At 56.2% G+C, this 22,308-nt stretch overlaps 7 protein-coding genes across 7 annotated transcripts; 5 read left to right on the top strand and 2 right to left on the bottom strand.

Moving 5' to 3' along the window:
• Positions 1-860: 860 nt before the first annotated feature.
• SPBR_05870 (fatty acid elongase (Gig30)) lies at positions 861-2,426 on the top strand (the record flags this gene model as incomplete). The annotated part of the gene is made up of 2 exons (XM_040764133.1): positions 861-1,643; positions 1,731-2,426. 2 exons carry the CDS (start codon positions 861-863, stop codon positions 2,424-2,426), a joined length of 1,479 nt encoding a protein of 492 aa, XP_040622129.1.
• A 1,672-nt stretch (positions 2,427-4,098) lies between these two features.
• Positions 4,099-6,369, bottom strand: SPBR_05674 (polyadenylate-binding protein; the record flags this gene model as incomplete). Its single annotated transcript, XM_040763937.1, has 1 exon — positions 4,099-6,369. The coding sequence occupies one exon, from the start codon at positions 6,367-6,369 to the stop codon at positions 4,099-4,101; it is 2,271 nt and encodes a 756-aa protein (XP_040622128.1).
• Positions 6,370-8,326: 1,957 nt separating this feature from the next.
• SPBR_05536 (ubiquitin-protein ligase E3 C) lies at positions 8,327-11,907 on the top strand (the record flags this gene model as incomplete). The annotated part of the gene is made up of 2 exons (XM_040763799.1): positions 8,327-8,820; positions 8,895-11,907. 2 exons carry the CDS (start codon positions 8,327-8,329, stop codon positions 11,905-11,907), a joined length of 3,507 nt encoding a protein of 1,168 aa, XP_040622127.1.
• Positions 11,908-12,762: 855 nt separating this feature from the next.
• SPBR_05762 (uncharacterized protein) lies at positions 12,763-14,616 on the top strand (the record flags this gene model as incomplete). The annotated part of the gene is made up of 1 exon (XM_040764025.1): positions 12,763-14,616. One exon carries the CDS (start codon positions 12,763-12,765, stop codon positions 14,614-14,616), a length of 1,854 nt encoding a protein of 617 aa, XP_040622126.1.
• Positions 14,617-16,012: 1,396 nt separating this feature from the next.
• On the top strand, positions 16,013-18,703 carry SPBR_05615 (uncharacterized protein; the record flags this gene model as incomplete). The annotated part of the gene is made up of 1 exon (XM_040763878.1): positions 16,013-18,703. One exon carries the CDS (start codon positions 16,013-16,015, stop codon positions 18,701-18,703), a length of 2,691 nt encoding a protein of 896 aa, XP_040622125.1.
• Positions 18,704-18,865: 162 nt separating this feature from the next.
• Positions 18,866-20,200, bottom strand: SPBR_05944 (uncharacterized protein; the record flags this gene model as incomplete). The annotated part of the gene is made up of 1 exon (XM_040764207.1): positions 18,866-20,200. The coding sequence occupies one exon, from the start codon at positions 20,198-20,200 to the stop codon at positions 18,866-18,868; it is 1,335 nt and encodes a 444-aa protein (XP_040622124.1).
• An 877-nt stretch (positions 20,201-21,077) lies between these two features.
• On the top strand, positions 21,078-22,031 carry SPBR_06099 (uncharacterized protein; the record flags this gene model as incomplete). Its single annotated transcript, XM_040764361.1, has 1 exon — positions 21,078-22,031. One exon carries the CDS (start codon positions 21,078-21,080, stop codon positions 22,029-22,031), a length of 954 nt encoding a protein of 317 aa, XP_040622123.1.
• Between the last annotated feature and the right edge of the window lie 277 nt (positions 22,032-22,308).

Raw genomic sequence — 22,308 nt, 5'->3', positions numbered from 1 at the left:
TTCCCCAGTGTTACTGAGCAGAAAGTCGCACCTTCTGTCACAGGTATCTTAAGCCTCGCCTTGCTCCATTGCTTGAGACAAACAAGACCGAGCACCCAACAAAAAACAGCTTCAACCTCCTAGTTCTGGCACCGATTTTCTCGGACCCATTCTACTTGCAGGCGAGCTGCAGAGAGAAAACGTAAGAACGACGTAAAACGTTGTCGATTTGGCACTTGAGAATTCGCCTCATCTAGCCGCCAGAACACCATCGGCGCTGGGGCAAGAAACAACGACTCCACTGCGTCCTTGGACAGGTATCTGTATTTTCCGGCGGTCGGTCACAGTTCATTACGGTTGGTTCAATTGCCAGACGGTCGTGCTTTCCTAAGAGCTTTTTATGACTTTGGTCCTTGGCTCTTGCTCTCTTTGTAAATAGCACATGCCGCTCGCTGCTTCCCCATCCTTCGTTCTTTCTTATTTGAATGTTGTTTTGGTTTCACCCATTGTTGTCCTTCCTACCTTGTTGTCGACGAGATCTGCTTAGCAGTTGTTCTTCGCTTAGCATATCCAGCTCGCTCCCCCAAGTCTCCTCTTCTCCTTCTTCTCCTCCGTTTTTGCACCAAACTCGCGAGAACGACCACATCGCACGTCGTGTGCCTTTTTTTCAACCTCTGTCTGGCACGCTGGCATTCCCAGTCCTCGTCGCTCTTCCTGCTTCATTTTACCCCTCTTCGTCTCAATACCACCGCCCTACATTGGCCTTCCTGTGTCTTTCTTCCTTTAGCCTCGCTTTTCAAATACTCTGACGCACAGACGTCCTCCTTTCCGTTTATTTCGTGTCGAATATTTTCTTGTGTGCTCAGTTGCAAACCGTCGACATGGCTGCTTCACAGATTATCGCGAAGCTCCCTAAGCTCTCATACTTCCGTCTTCCTCCCAGCTCTGAACCGGCTTTTCTTCCACTGCCACAGCCGGGCTCGCTGGCCTACAACCCCCCATTCCAGATCTCGGATAGCTTCTATGCGGCGGCCCTTGACATCCGCGTGCCTCTAACCATCGCGGCCGTCTACGCTGTCACGGCCAAGCTGCTCAACAAGTACAACAAGTCCACCAACCGCCGCCCCTGGGCCATTAGCCAGACTAAGGCCTTCTTTGCCTTTGTTGTTGCTCACAATATATTCCTTGCCGTCTACTCTGCATGGACCTGGATCGGCATGGTCAACATGCTCCGCCGTACCCTCGCCAATCCCTTTGCCAACACCGGCGACCCGAGCACTAGCGGCTGGGCTGCCACCGTCGACAGCATCTGCCGGATGAGCGGTGCTCCTGGCCTGGGCAACGGACTTGTCTACCACGAAGCTTCTGGCGTCTGGCTGACCCAGTCGAGCCCCATTTCGCCCGAGTTTGCTCTCACTCCTGACCGCAACCAGCCCGGCCGCATGTGGAACGAGGGTCTCGCTTTCTATGGCTGGCTGTTCTACCTCAGCAAGTTTTACGAGGTTCTCGACACTTTTATCATTCTTGCCAAGGGTAAATACAGCTCGACTCTTCAGACCTACCACCACGCCGGCGCCATGATGTGCATGTGGGCTGGGATGCGTTACATGAGCGCTCCTATCTGGATGTTTGTGTTTATGAATTCCTTCATCCACACCCTGATGGTACGTATTCCTTTGATCTCTATCCATGCTTTCTCTCTCCCTCCCTCTCTGTATCCTTTTCACTTTCAAAGACTAACAGCCTCATAGTACAGCTACTTCACGTTCACGGCCTTCTCTGTCCGTGTTCCCACCAAGGTGAAGCGGTCGCTGACTTCGGCTCAAATTACCCAATTCCTTGTCGGTGCCTCAGTCGCCATGTCTCACTCTTTCATCGGATACACTGTTCCCGCCACCCAGGCGCCCGGCCATGACAGCGATATCGTGGCTAGCCCCAACAGGGCGGCCAACTCCACCTCTCCCCTGGCCGGTCGCGCTGCTCCGACTCCTCTCAAGGCCATATCATGCATTGCGACGTCTAGTGAGACATTTGCGATCTGGCTTAATGTTCTGTACCTCGCACCCCTGACGTATCTCTTTGTGAAGTTCTTTGTCACGTCTTACCTCGCTCGCAGCAGTGCGGAGAGCACTCGCTCTGCAGTTGGCAAAGGCAAGGAAGGAGTTGATGGCACCATTGAGTCTAAGACACGCAAGTCGCCTGCTGCGTCTCCCAATGCGCCTGCCAGCCTTGTCGCCTCTATTGCTACGACCGAGGAAGAGGTTCGCCGTCGCCTGAGCAACGTCGGCAACCTTGCCGAGAAGGCTGGCTGGGACGCGGCTATTGGCCTCGAGAAGGAGGTCTACGGAGTCTCTGCCGAGGCCATTGACACAGACGACTCCCACGACAGCCCTGCCGCACCGGCACAGAGCAATTCCAACAAGTCGAAGACCAAGCACAGCAAGTAAAGGCCGCCACAGTCGACCAGCTGCGTTGATATGATCATGAAGCCGTTGTTCGTCTCTCCTCATATTATGTCTTTAAGGAGCCCGACGGACATCCTATGAATTAGCCAGAAGGTGAACACCTGTACTGATCTTGCGACGGGAACCGGGGGGGTGTTGGACGGATAAAAAACAGAAGTTGAGAGTGTTGTGTTTTGCTTTCACGAAAGGAATATTTCATAGTCAAACCGGAGTTTGGAAGGGCGTCTTTTGTATTTATGGGGCCTCTGTGGAAACATTGCGTAAAGGCCATGCCTACAACATTAGTCACTAAATTAGAATTTTTATACTTCATTCTCTGCAAAGAAATGATTTTAGCTACACACGAAGTGAGAGGCAGTAAATTGTGATGCACTCAAAGACCGTATTATTGGATATGCTCATCCGTTTATGGTATACTGTGTCAGTACGGCATGCAGTGGTACATTTATATACCCCGAAGATGTGTTCACGAGAAATGGATCAGAAGCTAATTGAAACTTTTGTTTTCATATTTGAGGATACTTTCCGAGGATCAGATAGACTGCAATAAGACTTGATCCATCAAACCCTGTTGAGGCAAATTTGTGTCATTCCATGACCAGTTCTGTCACACCTTTTTGTGGCTCATTCAGCCCATATTGTCCGTTGTACTCCGTTCTCCTTTTCCTTCGCCACCCCCGAATCCTTTCCGCCTAACAAGAACACAGAACAAGACGCCGGACAAAACAGCCGAAATCACATTAAGGACATTTTGAAAGCATCAAAGACATGGAGGCCGAATAAAAGCAGGTGAAATAAGAAAATAAAAATCAGATAAAAGGACAGTATACTTGAACCCTTCATTAAGAGATATCCGCGAGAAGACAAGAGAAAACAAATACACGAGAGATAAAAACAACAGATAGACAGATAGCCATTGCCCTTGAAAACGCCGCCAGAGGTAGATAAGAAAAATGGTACTATGAGTAAAAAGGCGAGAGGCACGTCCGATGGGCTCTCGAATTTTTTGTCGAGCAATCCAGCAGGAGACATGCAGCCATGGGCGGGATAAATAGGCATAGGGGGATAAAGCGAGACAGAGGGAGGGGTTGGCGCTGTCGCTGGGATAATGCTGGTTTGCTGCAAGAGGCATTGCGAAGCCACGTCGTTTTCGTTTCTTGTGCTTGTTCTCTTCACCCACCCTAGCCTCCGTATTTGCTCCGCAACCAGTCGCATACCAGAAACAAAACAGGTTGAGTCAAGCCATGCAAAGCAAGACGTCACTAGCGCCTTCACGGTTGTGATCTTCAATGCGTTTTGTCAACACCGACAGTTCCAGCCTGCAGTCGACTGACGTGGAAACAAGATAGTGAAAGCAGGAGTGGGGAAAGCGAAGAGGAAACAGGCGAGCAGGTAACATTGCATCATGACGAGGAAGCAGCGACGAAAAGACGATGAAAATTGGAAGAAAAAAAAATTCATAACATGAAGCCGACCAGAACGAGTTTGGAAAGACAAAAAGATAAAACGAAGGAAATGTTTGGTATCATCAAAAGGAGAAGTGAGAAAACCGGTGATCGCACCTAGAGCTTGTCTGTCACCTCTCCATATTCACCTGCCAAACCCGACCTCAAATCAAATGAGAGGGAGTTGGTGTGTGGCAAGAACAACCCGCTTAGTTCTTCTCCTCGGCCTTGGCCTTCTCGCCCTCCTCGGCGGGAGACTGGTTCTTGACGTACTCCTGGTAGACGCCAAGAGCCTCCTCGACCTTGGACTTCAGAGCAGCCTCGTCGTCAACCAAGTGCACCAGCTCCTGGTTCTCCATCTCCAGAAGCATACCGGTGATCTTGCCAGCAAGCTCGGGCTGCAGGGCCTGGATCTTGGGGAAGATGACCTCACCCAGAATCTGCTTCTGCTGCTGCGGGTTGTTGCCGACGTTGTTCAGCTGCGCCTGGAGCAGAGCAGCCTGGCTCAGTTCCGGGCCGGCAGCGCTGGGAGCCGCCACGTTCTGGCCGCCGCGGCCACCCTGGGGGCCGTTAAAGCCGCCACGGCCACGACCGCCGTTCTGACGGGTCGAGGGAGGGAAGCCAGGCAGGCCAGGACCGCCGAGATTGTTACCGTGAATGCCCGGGATGGGGCCACGGCCGCCAGCCGGAGCACCACCGCGGCCAACGGTCTGCTGCACCTGCTGCATGGCAGCCAGGTACTGGGCGTTGTTGGGACCGTTGTTGAACGGAACGCCAGGGGGGAACTGGCCCGGCAGGTACATGTTAGGGGGCAGCTGCTGGGGAGGAATACCGCCACGGCCGCCTTGGGGGAAGCCACCGGGGCCGAACTGGCCAGGGCGGCCGCCGGGAATGCCCATGCCACCCTGGGGGAAGCCCATGCCACGGCCACCAGTCTGGGGTAGGAAGCCTTGCTGCTGGTTGGGCTGGTAGAAGACCTGGGGCTGCATGTAGGACTGGGGCATACCGGCCACGGCAGCAGCCTGCTGCATACGCAGGGTGTTGCGGGCCTGGATGCTGGCTTCCAGTTGGCTCTTGCGAACCTCCTTCTTCTGCGCAATAGCAACGTACAGCGGCTTGCCGTTCACCATGCGCTGGTTCATCTCCGTAACGGCCTTAGTGGCATCGTCGGGGTTGCTGAAGCAAACGAAGCCGAAGCCCTTGCTCTTGCCGAGCTTGGGGCCCTTGGTGGCCTTGTCCTCAGTAGCGGCATCGCCCTCGGCAGCCTCCGTCTTGTCCTCGGCGGTCTCCTCCTCCTCCTTCTCGTCCTTGGTCTCCTTGGCGGCCTCCTCCTCGCCCTCGGCCAGCGTCTCGCGCATGACCTTGGCAGAGGTGATGGGGCCGTAAGGAGCGAACAGCTCACGGAGCTTCTCGTCATCGACCTCGTCATCAAGGTTCTTGATGTACAGGTTGACGCCGACGTACTTGCTGGCCTTCTCCTGGCGAGCGGCCTCATAAGACTTGCGGAGTTCTTCCTCACGCTCGTGTTTCTTCTGAGCACGGCCAACGTACAGCTCCTGACCGTGGAATTCCTGCTCGTTCAGCTCAGCCACCGCAGCGGCCGCAGCCTCGTGGGCAGTGAAGTTGATGAAGCCGAAACCACGGCTCTTGCCAGTCTCCTGGTCACGGGCAATGGTCGACGAGGTGACCGTGCCGAACTTCTCGAACAGCTCGCGGAACTCCTCATCGGTGACGTCAGGGTTCAGGTTCTTGATGTAGATGTTGGTGTAGTTGGCCTTCATCTCCTCGAACTTGCTCTGGCGGTCCTTCTTGGGGATGTGATGACCGACGTACACCTTCTTCTCGTTCAGAAGCATGCCATTCACGTTCTTGATGGCCTGCTGCGCGGCCTCATCGGTCTCGTAGTGCACGAAACCGTAGCCCTTGGAGGCACCGTGCTCGTCCTGGGCGACCTTGCAGCTCAGGATGTTGCCGAAAGCGGCAAACGTGTCGTGCAGGGCCTTGTTGTCGATGGCAGCATCGAGGTTCTTGATGAAGATGTTGCCCTGGCCGGTCTTGCGAAGAGCAGGGTCGCGCTGCGACCACATGATGCGGCAAGGGCGGTTCTTGATGAGGGTGTAGTTCAGCTCCTCGAGGGCCTTCTCGCCATCGGGAGTGCTGTTGTAGTTGACGTAGGCGTAGCCCAGCGAGCGGCGGGTCACGGCATCACGGCAAACGCGGATCGAGGCAACGGGGCCAATCTGCGAAAACAGCTCGAAGAGCATGGCCTCGGTGACGGACTCATCGAGCTCGCCAACATACAGTGAAGCAGAGGCCTGCTGATGAGCGGCCGCCGAGCTGGGGGTAGGGCCGGCAGCATCGAGGTCGGTGGCTTCACCGACGTTGGTGTTGATAGCGGGGGCAGCCTTTTCGCCGCCGTTGAGGGAGGTGTTGTTGAGCTCGTTGGCGAGCTGGTCGACCGAAGCAGAGGGAGCAGCCATTTTGACGGTTTGGTTGAGTGCGAAAGGAGAGTCTGCGTACGTGCGAAGATATGATGTTAGCAATGGTGTCTAATATGAAGACAAATGTACTCGAGGATTTTAGAATGCTTCCACCAAGTTACAGCAAACTGGAAGATGCCACAATGCGAAACAAGGGCAGTGAAAAAGATCGCGGAAACGGCAGACGACGGGAACGGACAAGTGCCTGCGCAGCGAACAAAGAGCCAAAAACGGCACCCAGACAAAGACTGTTGGAGGGGAGCAGTGCGGCGTACCTGTTAAGAGAGAGTCGAAATGTGGTGCAAGGACTGGTTTCTGGTCTTGAGAGACTTGAGTTTGACAATTCCGTTCGGCTGGCGAGATGGAATATCGTGACTTTTTTTGGTTTCCGTGGAAATTAGCTGGACGGAAGTTGGTTTGGATTTTGGATTTTTGAACGATTTTCAATTTTTTTTTGTGATTTGAGCAGTGAAATGCAGTGTTGAGAACAGAAATCAAGTACGGTGAAGTACTGTCAAATCGTGTTCTCTTTTGATTGTGGGCGTTTGGGTTTTTGAAAGGTGGTTGACGAGGGAGAAAGGAAGAGGTGAGAGGGGAGAGAATTTCATCGTCGCGCTTTTAGTTTTAGGTATCTCAATTTTTTTTTCACTTAATTTTTTTCTGCCCTGCCCATTCATCTCAGCGCAGAAATTGGCTTGTGTAGGCTTATGTAATTCTTGTTGTGGAGCTACGAAATGAGGGTTGGTTGGGAAAGAACTGCTAGGCGGTGTGGCACGTCACCATCACACCTCCCATTCTCAGCGATATCAAAGCACAGATATCGCCACGTGACTGGCAATCGCTGTCGTTCTTTCCTTTCAGAACCAGCAAAAAAGGAGGCGGGAAGGCGCAACCGTAACTGTTTCTTGTTTATGTTACTTTTCTATTTATGACAAGGAGGGTCTCGAGAAACAGCTCTCACGGTTGGGTTCATCGCTCTTGCAGCCAGGTTAAATTAGCAGTGCTGGGCTTTCGTGCTGCCCGTTTTGATGAAGAAGGAACGGACTGGCCGGCATTGTGCCGCCACCGTGTCACTTATTTCAACGGTTATTTCTTGTTTACGAGCCAGCAGTCTCTCCTTCCTTACGGCCTTCCGTCCCCTTCGTTCCTGCTGCAGAAAAGCTCATCGCTTCCGACGAGAAGGGACATTGCACATCGCACACATGCCATGTGGAAGGTACGACGACGTGGGATCCCGCCGATGTATTACAAGGAAATTACACTCCGTGCAACCAACGTCGTAGGAAAAGCTCTTTCAAATTAGCGAGGCAAGAACGTTCGCCGCCCTTCTCTTGCCTCGCCTCGTGGAGGCAACAAGGCTGGCCGCACACACGGAAGGTGCCAATTCCCTATTCCCTCTTTCCCGGTGACGTTCACTAGAAAGCGCTGGCGAGGCCTGAGCGACACAACAGCTTAGCGCCTCCTGACTAACGCTGGACCTCTCACTTTGAGTGTGGTGAACTTTCTAGAACGCGACAGCCAATTCTTACCTATCAGGGACAAGTGGGTGCCAGCCGCAGCTTCCCGTAGTTAGGAGCACACTGCCTTCTGCCTGGCTGCAAAGTACCATGTGCCAGGGCGGCTTTATCTGCCTAACAAAAAAATCAGGTAGTCGCTTCCCGTTTTGTCAACCCGTCCTCCTTCCCAATAATCAGTAATCGTCTTCTCAACCTCGACATTCTCACATTGCAGTCACAAATCGACTCCTACAAATCTCGTTGCTCTGTAGGACAGCATTACATCTTCGACAGCGCTCGAGGACGCCTCTACGACTCCCCGTCGCTCCGATCCGAATTGACATATTGTTCTCGAGCTAGGACCCCGCGCTTGCACCATCATTCAGCCCTTACGGTGGCTGCAAACGAGCTGCAGTGTTTCTTGATCGTCAAAACACGCAAGAAAACAGGCCGTAGCAGCCATGTTCCCGACATTCTCTGGAAATTCTAGACGCCTACGAAACGTTAACCTCAGCGGCCAGAGGCACACCAACCCGTTCACAGCGCACTCGCTATCTCCAGGGACCGGCTCTGGCGCTTCCAAGACCGTCGCAGATGCCCAGGCCGGCCGCCGGCAACGCCAACAGGAACGTGAGGAGCTCAAGGCCGCACGATCGATCCAGCGAACATGGCGTGGCCACCGAACGAGACGGCAAGTGAAGGCGGGGCGGCGGCAAGCTCTAACTGAGCTGTTTGACTCTTCGACCTCTATGACGTCCGAGGAGCGGATCCCGCGAGCCTTCCCACTCCTGCTCTCGTCCTTTAACGTTCGAGAGGAGGGCGACTTACAGCTGCTTTTCTTGTTTGCCAATGATCTGGCACAGACAGACTATGCAGCTCTCACAAACGGGCAGCTCCCACAGGCAAGGCTCTGGCACCTTGTGCACATCCTCGTGTTGGCATTGGACCAAGACCAGTACGTTGCCGCATTTCCCATTCACTCTCACGAAGATCTCTATTCTGTTTACTAAATATTCATTCTCCTTACAGAGCGCAAAAAGAATCCTCACAGTCCCTCTTCGACCTTCTTATCTGCATCGTCCAGTTGCGGCCACATGCTCTCCTCAACAGCCTCAAAGCATACTACAAAATGCTCGCCAAGTTCTATTGCATGGGTGCGGCTGCCCTCGGCGAAAACACGGCGTCCTATTTACAAAAATCTCTTTTGGTGCCTCTGTTGGCTGCTGGTTCAACACCGGAAACATTTACCCAACGAGCCTACCTCGAGTTCGCGGCGTCTTTTCTTACGCAGCCCATTGTTCTGTTGGAAAATACTGTTGCCTCCCTCTCTCAACACATTAGCCTTGATGTCCTATCCCGAGCTGTGATTGATATTTATGAGACCGCGGCAAATAAACCAAGCCGCAGTGCCGACGAGTTGCTTTGGCTTCTTGCCCACGTTGTTGATTTTCAGAGGCGGCTGATCGGGGCGAGCCAGGGCTCGCCCCTGTACCTCCGAGCCATCTACACACAGCTTTCGTTCCTGAATGGCGATGTGCGGTTGCAGTTCGCTAGTGGCCGCATGTCGGAAGATAAAACGCCCCAGGAAGAGTATCTGGCAGCCCAGATCAGGTCCCTGGTCAATAAGGAGGAAATTACAAAGCTCCTTGAACGGTTCACGGCCAGCCAAGCGAGCTCTTCTGGTCAAGACTATGCAAGTCTACTCGCCGGATATGCTGTTGTACTCATTCGGTGCTTTCCAGACAAGGGAGACGACATTCGCATGCAGTTCTTCTTGGCCGATCTTCCTACAAAGTCTGGGCCCGTGCCGGCGGTGCGCTTTTTTTGGGAGGCGTCCAGTGCAACCTCACTTTTTGGCCAAGTGCTCAAGTCTCCGAAAACAACCTTGGACTATTTATTGCAGCGGAAACGCTCTCGCACGGCCGCGATGAGTACTTCAACATCGCAAAGCGAATCGACATGGGATCGAGAGTGGCGCACTGTGCTTTTGTTCCTCGAGCTCTACACGTTTGTGTTGAGACTTACAGACGATGACGACTTCTTCTCTGGATTTTCCAACCTGACGTCTCCTTTCAGAGAGACTGAGAAGCAGCCTGGCTCGCGGCTCCGGTCTTCTGCGTTGTCCCTGGATGCGCTAAAGTCTCTGACTTTGTTCCTGAAGAATCTGTCCTTCACACTTCTTTACAACGCGTCGGATCTGCTGCAAAGTGATTCTTCGGATACTGTCTTCCAGCCGTCTTATTCAACCAAATCCAAGCGCTCTGACGAGGTCGGCAATTACTTTGTCGTGCCGGGCCTGGAATTTCGTATGTTCAAGACCATTGTGACGACGGCGATCCAAATGCTGTACGAGCGCGACTCTCGGCGCCAGTTTCTCCCACCTGGCCACTGGCACATGACCTCGCATTTTGATATGGCACAGTTTGTACCTGCTGTCGTTACCGAGGAGCAGCGACAGCACGACCTACAGCATGCCGGTGATGGCAGCGGGAATGAGGACGTGGACATGGACGATGACGACAGTGAAGACGACAACATGGAAGAGCACACGCACACGGCGACGTCCCGCACATTTGCACGCACATCCCGATACGCGATGCTGGAGAGAATGCGACGCCAGCGCGAAAAGTCGACCCGCGAGCGGCAGCTGGCGACGATCGGACCAAAACTTGAAATTCTGCGAAACATGCCCTACATTCTTCCGTTCGAGGCGCGTGTGCGGATCTTCCGGGAATTTGTCCAGCTCGACAAGTTTCGGAGGCGGGAGGGATTCACCGATCCCGATTCATGGCGTGCGCACATAATGAACCAGCACGGTGGCTGGGGCGAGAACAGCCCTGCACGGGATATCGTTGCGCGCCATAGTGGACGGATTCATCGAGATGCGATCTTCGAGTCGGCCTTGCAAGATTTCTGGGAGCTTGGCGAAGGTCTGAAAGAACCTATCCAGATCACGTTTATTGACGAATACGGCAACGAAGAGGCCGGCATTGATGGTGGTGGCGTGACGAAGGAATTTCTCACTTGTGCCCTTATGCAGGTGCTTTCTCAACAAGACGAAATTTTCTCTGCGAACAAGGAGAACGCAATCTATCCCAACCCGACGAGGCTTGACCAGCTGAAGGTGAGGCTGCAGAAGCATGGCCTCACGGAGGGGACGGAAGGTTGGGACGACAGGATTGCATACCTGATGCGCACCTACGAGTTCATTGGACGGATGATTGGCAAGTGCTTGTATGAGGGCATCCTTATTGACTTTGTGTTTGCGGGATTCTTCTTGTCGAAGTGGGCCCTATCAGCGACGGACTCGGTATACCGGGCCAACATCAACGACCTGCGCGAGATGGACGAGCAGCTGTACGAGGGTATGCTGAAGCTGAAGAACTATGACGGCGACGTGGCCGACCTAGACCTAGACTTTACGATCGAGGACCAGATCTCCAGCAACAACGAGCGGCTGCAGACGGAGACGCGCAACCTCGTGCCCAACGGCGACAAGCTGCGTGTGACCAACGAGAACCGCCCGCTGTATATTTCCTACGTGGCGCGGCACCGACTCATGGCGCAGCCGTATCTGGTGACCAAGGCGTTTCTGCGTGGCCTGGGCACGATCATTGACCCGGTTTGGCTGCGCATGTTCAACCAGAACGAGCTCCAGCGGCTCGTGGGCGGCGACTCGTCCGAGATTGACGTGGATGACCTGCGGCGCAACACGATCTACGGCGGCCTCTATGTCATCGGCGACGACCACGAGGAGCACCCGACGGTCAAGCTCTTTTGGGACGTGGTGCAGTCGCTGCCGGATGATGACCGGCGGTTGCTGCTCAAGTACGTGACATCGACGCCGCGCGCGCCGCTGTTGGGATTCTCGCAGCTCAGCCCCAAGTTTAGCATTCGCGACGGGGGTAACGATGAGGCGCGGCTGCCGAGCACAAGCACGTGCGTTAACCTGCTGAAGCTGCCGCGATACTCGACGGAGGAGACGTTGCGGGACAAGCTGTTATATGCGATCCGGTCGAACGCGCGGTTCGATCTGAGCTGAGGTGAGCGTTGGATTGTTATTGGGAAGGTATTGACCTTAGTATGGCTATGTCGCTTGACGAATGTTATGTTTTTATGTTCTGGCATCGTCCATGTCTTTTTTTAAAAATCTGTCGTTATTTTTCTTTTCCCTTTGCCTTTATGTCTTTTGTCGTTTGCCATTTTGCCACTTTGTCAATTGTTACTGCAAACGTCTGGAGCGAGTTTTCCGCCATCGACATAGCAACTGCATCTAAATCTATATCATGTTAATAAATAAAAATTAAAAAAAGGCTTTGTGCGTTGGTCGTTCTATGGGCGTCAGGACGCAAACAGATATTGGACGGCGGACAGGTACGAAGTACATTTGCCCTTGGCCGTGAACTTTAATAAGCCAAGACACTTTCCCACAAGACTTTATCCGGCGGGCGCGACGAGAGCTCTGCAGGGCAGCTACCATAAGCAATTACAGGGTGTTTATTAGTGGGCCCAGGTAGTGTAGTTTGGGGGCGGCGCGCCGGTATGGGGCACTCCGAATTGTAGCATTGGCGATCAGCTAAAAGACGTTCGAAATTCGAAATTCGAAAAATAACGGACCGGGTTCTTTTCCATTTTCCACTCCGGGAACGATGCCGACGGTACACGGCATTTCGCAGTCGTGAGGCGCTTCCATTGGTTTTGATACGACCTTATAACAACCACGCACCGTCCTTGAATCTTTGGTGTTGCATTCGCCGCTGTCTGCGCAATGGTTTTCACGTGAAAGGGGCTAAAGGAGAGACGACACACGATCAATTTCGAAAGGCACCCCAAAGAGGCGTCCGCGATCGACGGCGTACGACAAAAAGAAACGCAGAGGATCTCGCCAATCGTGACCATGGTTCGGCTCGGACGAGTCGTCGGTGTGGCTGTAGCGGCCGCAGCGGCTGTGGCGCCAGTCTCTGCGCAACCATCCGGCGACGACAGCCATGAGAGCCATGGCAGCCTTGACAGCAACGGCAGACAGTCGAAAAGGGACGGGGTCGATAGCGTCGGCTGCCCCGACTACACGTCGTACGCCACCAGCCGCGACCACCAGCCTTTTTCGGGCGGCCGCTTTAACCTGCCGTACCAGCGGCCGCCGCCCGAGTGCCGGCGATTCAAGGCGCCGGAGGTGGAGGACACGATTGACGCGATGCGCAAGCTTGTGCGCGACCCCGACCTGTTTCGGCTGTTTGAGAACTGCTTTCCCAACACGCTCGACACGGCGATTGCATGGCACGGTGTCGGAGCCGGCACGACGGACGAGGAGCTGACGTTTGTGACGACGGGCGACATCAACGCCATGTGGCTGCGGGACAGTGCGAACCAGCTGCAGTCGTATAGGTCGCTTCTGCGGCCAAAGGGCAAGAAGGGCAAAAAGGACACAAAGGACGACGAGGGACTGTCAACGCTTGCCTCCCTCTTCCGTGGCACAATCAACCTGCAGGCGCGCTACATCCAGAACTCGCCGCACTGCAACGCCTTCCGGCCGCCGGTCGAGAGCGGCCTGACCGTGACGGGCGGGTTCGGCGGCGGCGACGTTGTGTACCCGCCCGTGGCGCACGACGTGGTGTTTGAGTGCAAGTACGAGCTCGACTCGCTGGCGGCGTTTTTGCAGCTGTCGTACGACTACTACGCGGCGACCGACGACGGGGCCTTTTTCGGCAAGGTGTACCGTAAGGACGGCGATGACGGCGATGACGGCAATGACGGCAATGACGGCGACGACAGCGAGTTCCGCAGCACGTGGGTGCTTGCCGTGGAGGCCATCATGGCGACGGCCGAGGAAATGACCAAAGGCACGTACGGCGCCGACGGGCGGCCGCAGTTCTCGCCGTACCAGTTCCAGCGGCCGACAAGCGTCGCCACGGAGACGCTGCCCAACGGCGGTGCCGGTCCGCCGGTGCAAGGCGGCACGGGCATGGTGCGCAGCGCGTTCCGGCCGTCGGACGACGCCTGCACGCACCAGCTGTTTGTGCCGGCCAACATGATGCTGGCGCGCTATCTGGCGGCGTGTGCGCCCATCATGGCGCAGCTGGGCCGCGGCCAGGCGCCGGCCAAGACGGATTCGTTGCGAGAAAGCCCCCTGGTGGACGCTGCTGCCGTTGCCGACGACGACTACAGCAACTACCGGCAGGGCCACCGCTCGCGCTACTTCCACGAGCTCGCGCTGCGCATGACAAATTTTGCCGCGACAATTCGCGTCGGCATTGAGCGCCACGGCCGCGTGGCCCACCCGGTCTACGGCGACGTCTACGCATACGAAGTCGACGGGTTTGGCTCGCACAACCTGATGGACGACGCCAACATTCCGTCCCTGCTCAGCGCCCCCCTCCTGGGCTACGTCGACCGCCACGACCCCGTCTACCGCAACACGCGCCGCCTCGTCCTGAGCCGCGCCAACCCCTACTATATGACGGGCCCCGTGCTCAACGGCACGGGCGGGCCCCATGTCGGCACGGGCATGGCCTGGCCCATGAGCTTGGTGGTGCAGATCATGACGACCGACGACGACTACGAAATCGCGGCGGCGCTGCGGCAGCTGGTGTCGTCGACCGACGGCCTGGGCCTGATGCACGAGTCGGTCAGCAGCCACGACGAGAGCGCCTGGACGCGCCAATGGTTCTCCTGGGCCAACGGCCTGTTTGGCCAGATGCTGCTCGATCTGCGGGACCGCAAACCGCATCTGCTGGCAACGAGTTTTCAGTAGTGGAGTGGTGCGGGCTCAAGGTTCAAGACGACGACACATAGCATGAGGCCGGGATTTTGGGCACAAATGGCTGAGAAGTAAAGGCGTTTGGCGTTACGACGGATTTAATTACTATACTATGAGAAAAGCCTCATCAGTCTGGGGTAATAATTACAGTGCTGTTATTCCGGTAGCTTTATGTGCTATGGGGTAGTGACGATGGACGGCAGCAGCCAATTCAGCCGAGAGTCGACAGCTTAAATTGCATGGCCTTACTTAATCACTATTGGACAGCCACAGCGTATTAACGCATCGCTCCCGGCTCTCCGCCCCCATAGCGGTCGATTTACGGTTGATTTAAGCATGTGGTTACCCCTGCAGGGCTAGTGGTGGTCCACGGGCTAGATGTGGAAAGAGCGGACAACTCTAAAAGGAAGGAGCAATAGAGCTAGACTATGGAATGCGTGTGAAGCTAAAAGGCGACGAAAATGGGGCAAAAGAGACGACAGAAAAAGAACAGGCACGATACTTGAACAACAACACGACACATAGGTCAAACAGGACCAGGCAGAACAACTCACGGACAGGGTCACACTGTCGGACAGTCGGCAGAGAGCGTCTTGGCAGTCGAACAGCCCGTTGCAGATTGCACGAGGATGTCCTCCATAAGCCAGAAGGTCTGACGCCGTAAAAGGCCAAGAACTGTGGGGAAGCTTCACAATTCATGTACGAAGTAATTACGACGAATGTTGCAGAGTGCCTTTTGTGTCTTTAAGAGCTCCAGGCCGTCTGGCGTCACTTCTCGCTTGCCGAGAGGTGGCATTCCCGAAGGAGACACCGGATTCAATGTCTCTCTGTATTCTTGTCGATTTGTTCCCGTGCAAGTCTCTCGCCTCCGTCCTCGTTCTTTGGCATACCGACCGGAATCGAGAAACAGCTGTCCTTTCCAGACCGCCTGCGCACGTTTATTGCCAAGCGTTCGGTGGTTCTTGTTACCGTTGAATTTCATTTCATTTCGAGTATTGCATTCTTACTTCCTTCCCTTTATTCTTCCATCGCCGGAGTCCCTCGCGCTTTCCTTCCCTTCCCCCTTGCCCTCCTTCGCTCTTTCTTTTGCTTTTCCTCTTGCCCCGTGTTTGCGTTGTCGTCTTTCGCTCCTTCCTCGAGTGTTCGAGTGTGTCTCTGTCCCACACTCCACGATCTCCACTCCTCGCGGCTCACTCCTTCCCGGCCACGTCGTATGGCCGCCCCCCCCCCTGTCTCACCCCAAGATATGCCCGTGTGAGCCAGCGGCGCTCTTCGCTCCCTTCCACCTCTCTCCCGCCCCATCGAGGGCATGTCGACGGCGGTGTCGTGGGAGCAAGACACCACGCACTAGACACCCACCAGCGAGATAGTCCGACAGCCAATCGCCAGCATGTCGTTTATCCGGGTCATTGGCCGTCGCCGCAGCCGACTCGGCATGCTCGTGCTCTTTGCCTTTTGCGTGCTGATGCTGCTTCCGACGCCTCGACACGAGCTTGGCAGCGCCCTTTACTTTGTCCTCTTCTCGCCGTCCGGCCACCTGCCGCTGTCGACGTTCTCCTCGTCGTTCCAGGGCTCATCGTCTTCCTTTGACGTCATCCGCTACATCAACCCGCTCATCGGCACCGTCAATGGCGGCCACGTCTTCCCCGGCGCCACTTTGCCCTATGGCATGGCCAAGGCTGTCGCCGACACCAACAGTCCCGCCGAGAATGCCGCCGGCTTCGTGTCCGACTACAGCGAGATTACTGGCTTCTCGCACCTGCACGACTCGGGCACCGGTGGCAGTCCGTCCATGGGCCAGTTCCCCATCTTTGTGCACCCCGGCTGCCCACAGAACGACTACAGCAAGTGCGAGTTCCCGGCCTTTCGGCGCGCCGTCCACCGCCGCAACAACACCGCCCGCGCCAGCCCTGGGTACTTTGCTATTGAGCTCAACAACTCGGTCAGTGCCGAGATGACGGCCACACAGCATGCGGCGCTGTATCGGTTTTCCTTTCCAGATGCCGTGGCAGCTGATGCGGCGGCTGCCAAGGCACCCAGAAGCCCCGGAACCCCCAGCGCAGCCACATCGCCTCCGTCTCTCCTCCAGCTGTGGTGCGGCGATGCCTACGTGCCGTATAGTCCACTGGTCTTGATCGACCTGTCAGACCTGGGCAACTCGCGTACAGGCGGCGGCATCCAGGTCTACCCCGACGGCCGCATCATCGGCGACGGCCGCTACCAGCCGTCTTTTGGCATGGGCCAGTACTCGGCCTTTTTCTGTGCTGACTTCCGCGGTGCTGCGATACGTAAGACGGGCGTCTTTGCCGGCACACGTGTCTCGGACGCCGTCAACTTTATTGGCAACTTGGGCGAGGGCTATTTCCGCGATCCCCGGGGCGCTGCCGGTGCCTGGATCCAGTTTGAGCCACCAGCTGCCGGTTCCGACCACACCATCACGGCCCGCGTCGGCATGTCGTTTATTTCGACGGACCAGGCCTGTGCCAACGCCGAGGCCGAGATCCCGGACTGGGACTTTGACGGCACGGTCCATGCTGCCCAAAACGCCTGGCGCGACAAGCTGTCGCCCATCCGGGTCGACGCCACCGGTGTGTCCTCGGCCATGCAGACCACATTCTGGTCCGGTCTCTATCGCTCGCTTCTGTCGCCGCAAAACTACACGGGTGAGAACCAAAAATGGGACTCGGACGAGCCCTACTTTGATTCTTTCTACTGCATCTGGGACTCGTTCCGCGCCCAGCATCCGCTGCTCACCATCATCGATCCACCCGCTCAGACGGAAATGGTGCGGGCCCTGCTCGACATTTTCCGGCATGACGGCAAGCTACCTGACTGCCGTATGAGCTTTTGTAAGGGCTACACACAAGGCGGGTCCAATGCCGACGTTGTCGTGGCCGATGCCTTTGTCAAGAACCTGACAGAGGGCATCGACTGGGCAACGGCCTATGCTGCGGTGGTGTCGGATGCGGAGGTCGAGCCGGGCTTCTGGGGCGTCGAGGGCCGCGGCAGCCTCGAGAGCTACCACGCTCTGGGCTTCATCCCCTGGAACGACAACGACGTCAACGGCACGGGGCCGATGAGCCGTAGCATTTCACGGCTGGTCGAGTACGCCTACGACGATTTCGTGATCTCCGAACTGGCCAAGGGGCTTCAAGCCTTGGGCGGGGTCAAGAGTACCATCACGCCGACGGGCCAACAAACACTTGGCCAAGCAACGTCAGCTGATCTGAGTTTCAACCCATCCCGCTTGGCCGTAGATGCCGACAAGTACCATGGCCGTGGCGCCAACTGGCGCAACCTTTGGAACGCCGAGCAGCGCGACCTATACCGCGATGCGCAGGACGAGATCGTACAGAGTGACTTTGTCGGCTTTCTGCAGCCCCGCCTCTTAAACGGCACCTGGCGCTACCACAACACGCGCCGCTGCAGCCCCGTCTATGACATGCACAGCTGTTACTACGATACGGCCTACGAGACCTACGAGGGCAGCCCGTGGCTGTACTCGTTTTACGCTCCGCAGGACATGCGCACGCTTGTGCGCCTCATGGGCGGGCCCGCCACATTCGCACGCCGCCTGCACTATTTCCACGAGTCCGGCATTGCCTACATGGGCAACGAGCAGACATTCTTGCCCGTCTTCCAGTTCCACTACGCCGGCCGGCCCGCCCTCAGCAGCTACTGGGCCCACCGCTACATCCCCTCACTCTTCAATGCCACCGTCAACGGCATCCCCGGCAACGACGACTGCGCTATGGGCGCCTTTTCAGCGTTTGTGTACATGGGCTTCTTCCCCGTGGCCGGCCAGAACGTGTACCTACTGACGCCGCCCTTCTTCCGCGAGGTCCGCCTGCGCGCTCGCAATGGCCGCGACGCCGTGTTCCGCGTGCTCAACTTTGACCCGACGTACGCCAGCAAATACATTCAGAGCGCGACACTCGACGGCAAACCGTATACGCGTAACTGGATTACGCACGACATCTTTTTGACGGGCGGCGTAGTCGAATACGTCGTGGGGCCTGAGGAAAGTGCCTGGGGTACGCACGACGAGGACTTGCCGCCAAGCTATTATGAAGGGGAGTAAATGGTGGTGAACGTGAAGAAAAGACACGGGAGTGAAACGATGTCGCCAATGATACCATATGTCGCATATTTTGCCATTTATTTTCAGTTTTGCTTCTTTGAAGGCTCCAAATGATCATACATTATTTATACAATGAGCAAAAACACATATCCAGGTGCAGCCTCAAAAGTCCGGTATAGCCAGTTCGTCCTCGTCCTCGTCCTCTTCCTCTTGTTCGCCACCCTCGTCCTCTTCTTCCTCGTCGTCCTCCTCGGCCTCGTTTCCGTCGCCTTCTTCGCTGTCAGAGTCATCGCCCGGGTCCGGCCGGACAATGCGGTTCAGAAGTGTCACAAAGGGTGTCAGAGCACTCAGCAGCTCAATGAGCCGGTCTTGTCCATCGGGATCCGTAAACATGCTGTCAGGAATCTTCTTGTGCATCGTGAAATTGCGCAGTTTCAAGAGCTCAATGTCCCGATGGTCGGCACTATAGCCCATCGGCTTCGTCTTGAGAGCGCCGTTCGCGTTGCTCTTGGCAAATGCCCTCTTGATGGCTTTTTCGTTGGCTTTGCCTATCGACACGCCAGCCCCGCCCCTGAGCCATGTCTTCCGCAGCGTATCATTCTCCACAAGCACCCGCCGCCACCAACGGGGCCGCTCGTCAATGCTCGCCTGCAGCAGCCGCAGCGAGTCGTTGTCCGGGTGCCACAGGCCGCCGCCGGCAAAGCACGAACCCGGTTCGCAGTGCACATAGTAGCACGCATACGGACCCTTTTTCCCCGTGCGCGACCACGCCGCCGAGAAGTGCGGCTTGTAGGGCCGCTGGTCTTTGCTGAAGCGCACGTCCCGGTAGATGCGGAAAACGACATCCTTGGCCGGCAGTTCAGGGATGGTCTCGTCAGCGTCGGACGCGAGGCGGAGGCCGAGCGTGTCGACAAACGACAGCCAGTCCTTTTGCGCCCGGCGGAACTCGGCGTCGTTGTCCTTGAGCCACTCGCGGCGGTTGTTGGCCTTTAGGTCCTTGAGGAAATCCATCGTCACGAAGTGGACGCGTTCGTCGACGTAATCAACGCCGCCGAGGTCGCGCAGCTTCTTGTGCGGGACGAAGGTGACCTTGGGAGCGGCATCCGAGTCGGCGTCAGAGTCGGCGTCGTCTTGCTTGTACCTGCTGGCAGGTCCGCCCTTCTTCGCTCTCTTTCGATCTCCACCGTCATTGTCATCATCATCGTCGTCGTCGCCGCCATCGTTGTCGTCGCCATCCTCTTCATCACTATCGTCTTCTTCCTCTTTGTACGAATCGGCATCGCTGTCGCCGCTGTCATCAACCTGTCGACGCGCTCCATTTCGTCGTCTGCCCGACGAAGCAGTTGTCTTGGCACGCTTTCCTGGCCGCTCATCCATGTCTACATCCGAATCGTCGCCTTCAAAGTACTGGCTCTTTTGGCCCGAGAGGCTGATGCGCGTCGACCGTCGGCGACCTGACGGCTCAGGGGTGGGAGGTGCCTGTCGTTTGGGTGGCATTTCGCAGGATGGGGCACATGAAATGAACGGATGCGATGGATTAGTGATGGATGATTGATGATGGAATGGAGAGAGCGACTTCAGGTGGTGGATGCTGTCGTCGTCAATTAGAAAGTCGCGAAGGATGCCTCATCGATCCTCGTACACCCAATGGACGCGACAAATCGCAACGCTAGTCCATCTTGGGTTACATCACTCAACACGCTATCACGTGTTCAATTAAACGAGGTGTTTCTACAAAAGCCACTGCACTTTTTCTATTTGGCAGATTGCAGTCGACTAAGTTCCCCACCACTTATTACAGGGCGTCTCCCCCGCGCTTTTAGACGGCTTTTCCTCCTCCGGGTGTCGCTTCCAGCGGCTCCCGGCGTTCTTACAGCGCAGTTTAGGGGCCCGAGATATCTCGTATTAGCGCTTGACCTACGATCCACAGGGCCATACTAGCACCGTCTAACATCACGTCGAACACGTTACATGGGGCCGTTTTGTTGGTGGCCAAGATCCAACTGGCACCAGCCCTTCCACGTCTGTAGCACCTTTTCGGATGCTGCATGTAACAATCAACTTTGCCCATCGCGAGGGGCCAATACTGTGTACCTTGGCTTATACCAAAGTATCGTGTTATCTAGGATCGACTTAGTTGGAGTCAGCAAGCGGAGACGCTGGAACCGCAAGACAGAAAAACAAGGAAAGTAAAGGAAAGCAAAGAGGGGAAACCTCGGGCAAGATACGAACTTCCAAATGATAGCATTCTGGGAAGCATAAAGACGAAGCCAGTCGCTTCACATCCCCAGACTTTCACATCTCCACAAGGCAAAAGACCCAAAGATACACAGACACAAATACAAACAAACCAGCCACCACCCAACCCCTCACTATGACTGTCTCTGAAGACCCCTACCTCACCAGCCTCAAGGCCGACGGCTTCGTCGTTGTCCGCAACGTCGTCAGCGGCGACGCGCTCAAGGCCCTCCAGGAAGCTGCCATCCGTACCGCCAACAAAGCCCGCGCTGGCGACTGGCCGTACGTGCGCACCGTCGGCAAGCAGTTCCCGCCCTGGGACCGGTGGGACCGGGCAGCGGCCGAAAAAGCCAAGGCGAGCAACGGCGTCGACCAGCCGGGCATCTGGGGCGTGCAGCACCTGATGCGCCCCGAGATGGGCGCCCAGGACGCCGGCATCTTTACGCAGTCGTACTTTGCGCAGGACGGCGTGCTCGACGTGGCGAAGCGCGTGCTGGCGTGCAGCGACGACGACCTGGTCATGGAGCTGTACAACATGCTGGTGCGGCCCGACTACAAGGACTATGAGCTGCGGTGGCACCGGGACGACATTGGCCCGGACGCGACGCCGGCCGAGGAGATGGAGCGGCTGCAGGCGCCCGCGTTCCATGCGCAGTGGAACTTGGCGCTGTGGGACGACGCCAGCCTCATTGTGGTGCCCGGGTCCCACAAGCGGGCGCGCACCGAGGGCGAGCGCGCGGCCGATCCGTACCAGGCGACGCTGCCGTGCGACGAGGCGGCAGGCCACCGTCCCCAGCTCACCGTGCAGCTGGGCCCGGGCGACGCCGTGTTCTACAACAACAACATTCTGCACCGGGGCGTGTACCAGACGGCTGTGGAGCGGACGACGCTGCACGGGTCGGTAGGCCATGTGGGCGGCAACGCACTGCGGGCTCGCAACGTGCTGCAGCACGGCGTGGGCGACTGGGTGGAGCGGTGCGACTTCAGCGTGCTGACGGAGACGGAGCGGGTGCGGGCTGAGGGCATGCGTGCGCGGCTGATCAAGATGGGCCGCGAGAGTGGTCCGGTCGGGTACTCATTGAAGGATTAGGTTGGGCTCGGCCTGTGTGTGGGTGCTTTTCATGATAATGAGTAAGAAGTAACATTGATCTCAAGATGGCATGCAAATAAACATATAAAAAAGAAATGAAAGGGGTCCAGATCCGAGGGAGTGAAACGAACAGAAAAAAACAACAGAAAAAGAAAAAGAAAAAGAAAGAAAACAAGTCCAAACGCTATCCAAGGAATCAGCCAAAATTCAAACCATCCAAATTAATCCCAAAACCATCTCAAGTCATACAAAAACGCCAAATAGAAAGCCACCGCCA

The sequence above is a fragment of the Sporothrix brasiliensis genome (genome assembly GCF_000820605.1).
Source record: "Sporothrix brasiliensis 5110 chromosome Unknown Cont15, whole genome shotgun sequence".
NCBI lineage: Eukaryota > Fungi > Ascomycota > Sordariomycetes > Ophiostomatales > Ophiostomataceae > Sporothrix > Sporothrix brasiliensis.
The sequence above is the reverse complement of the archived record's forward strand: the minus strand, read 5'-3'. Positions and strand labels throughout refer to the sequence as shown.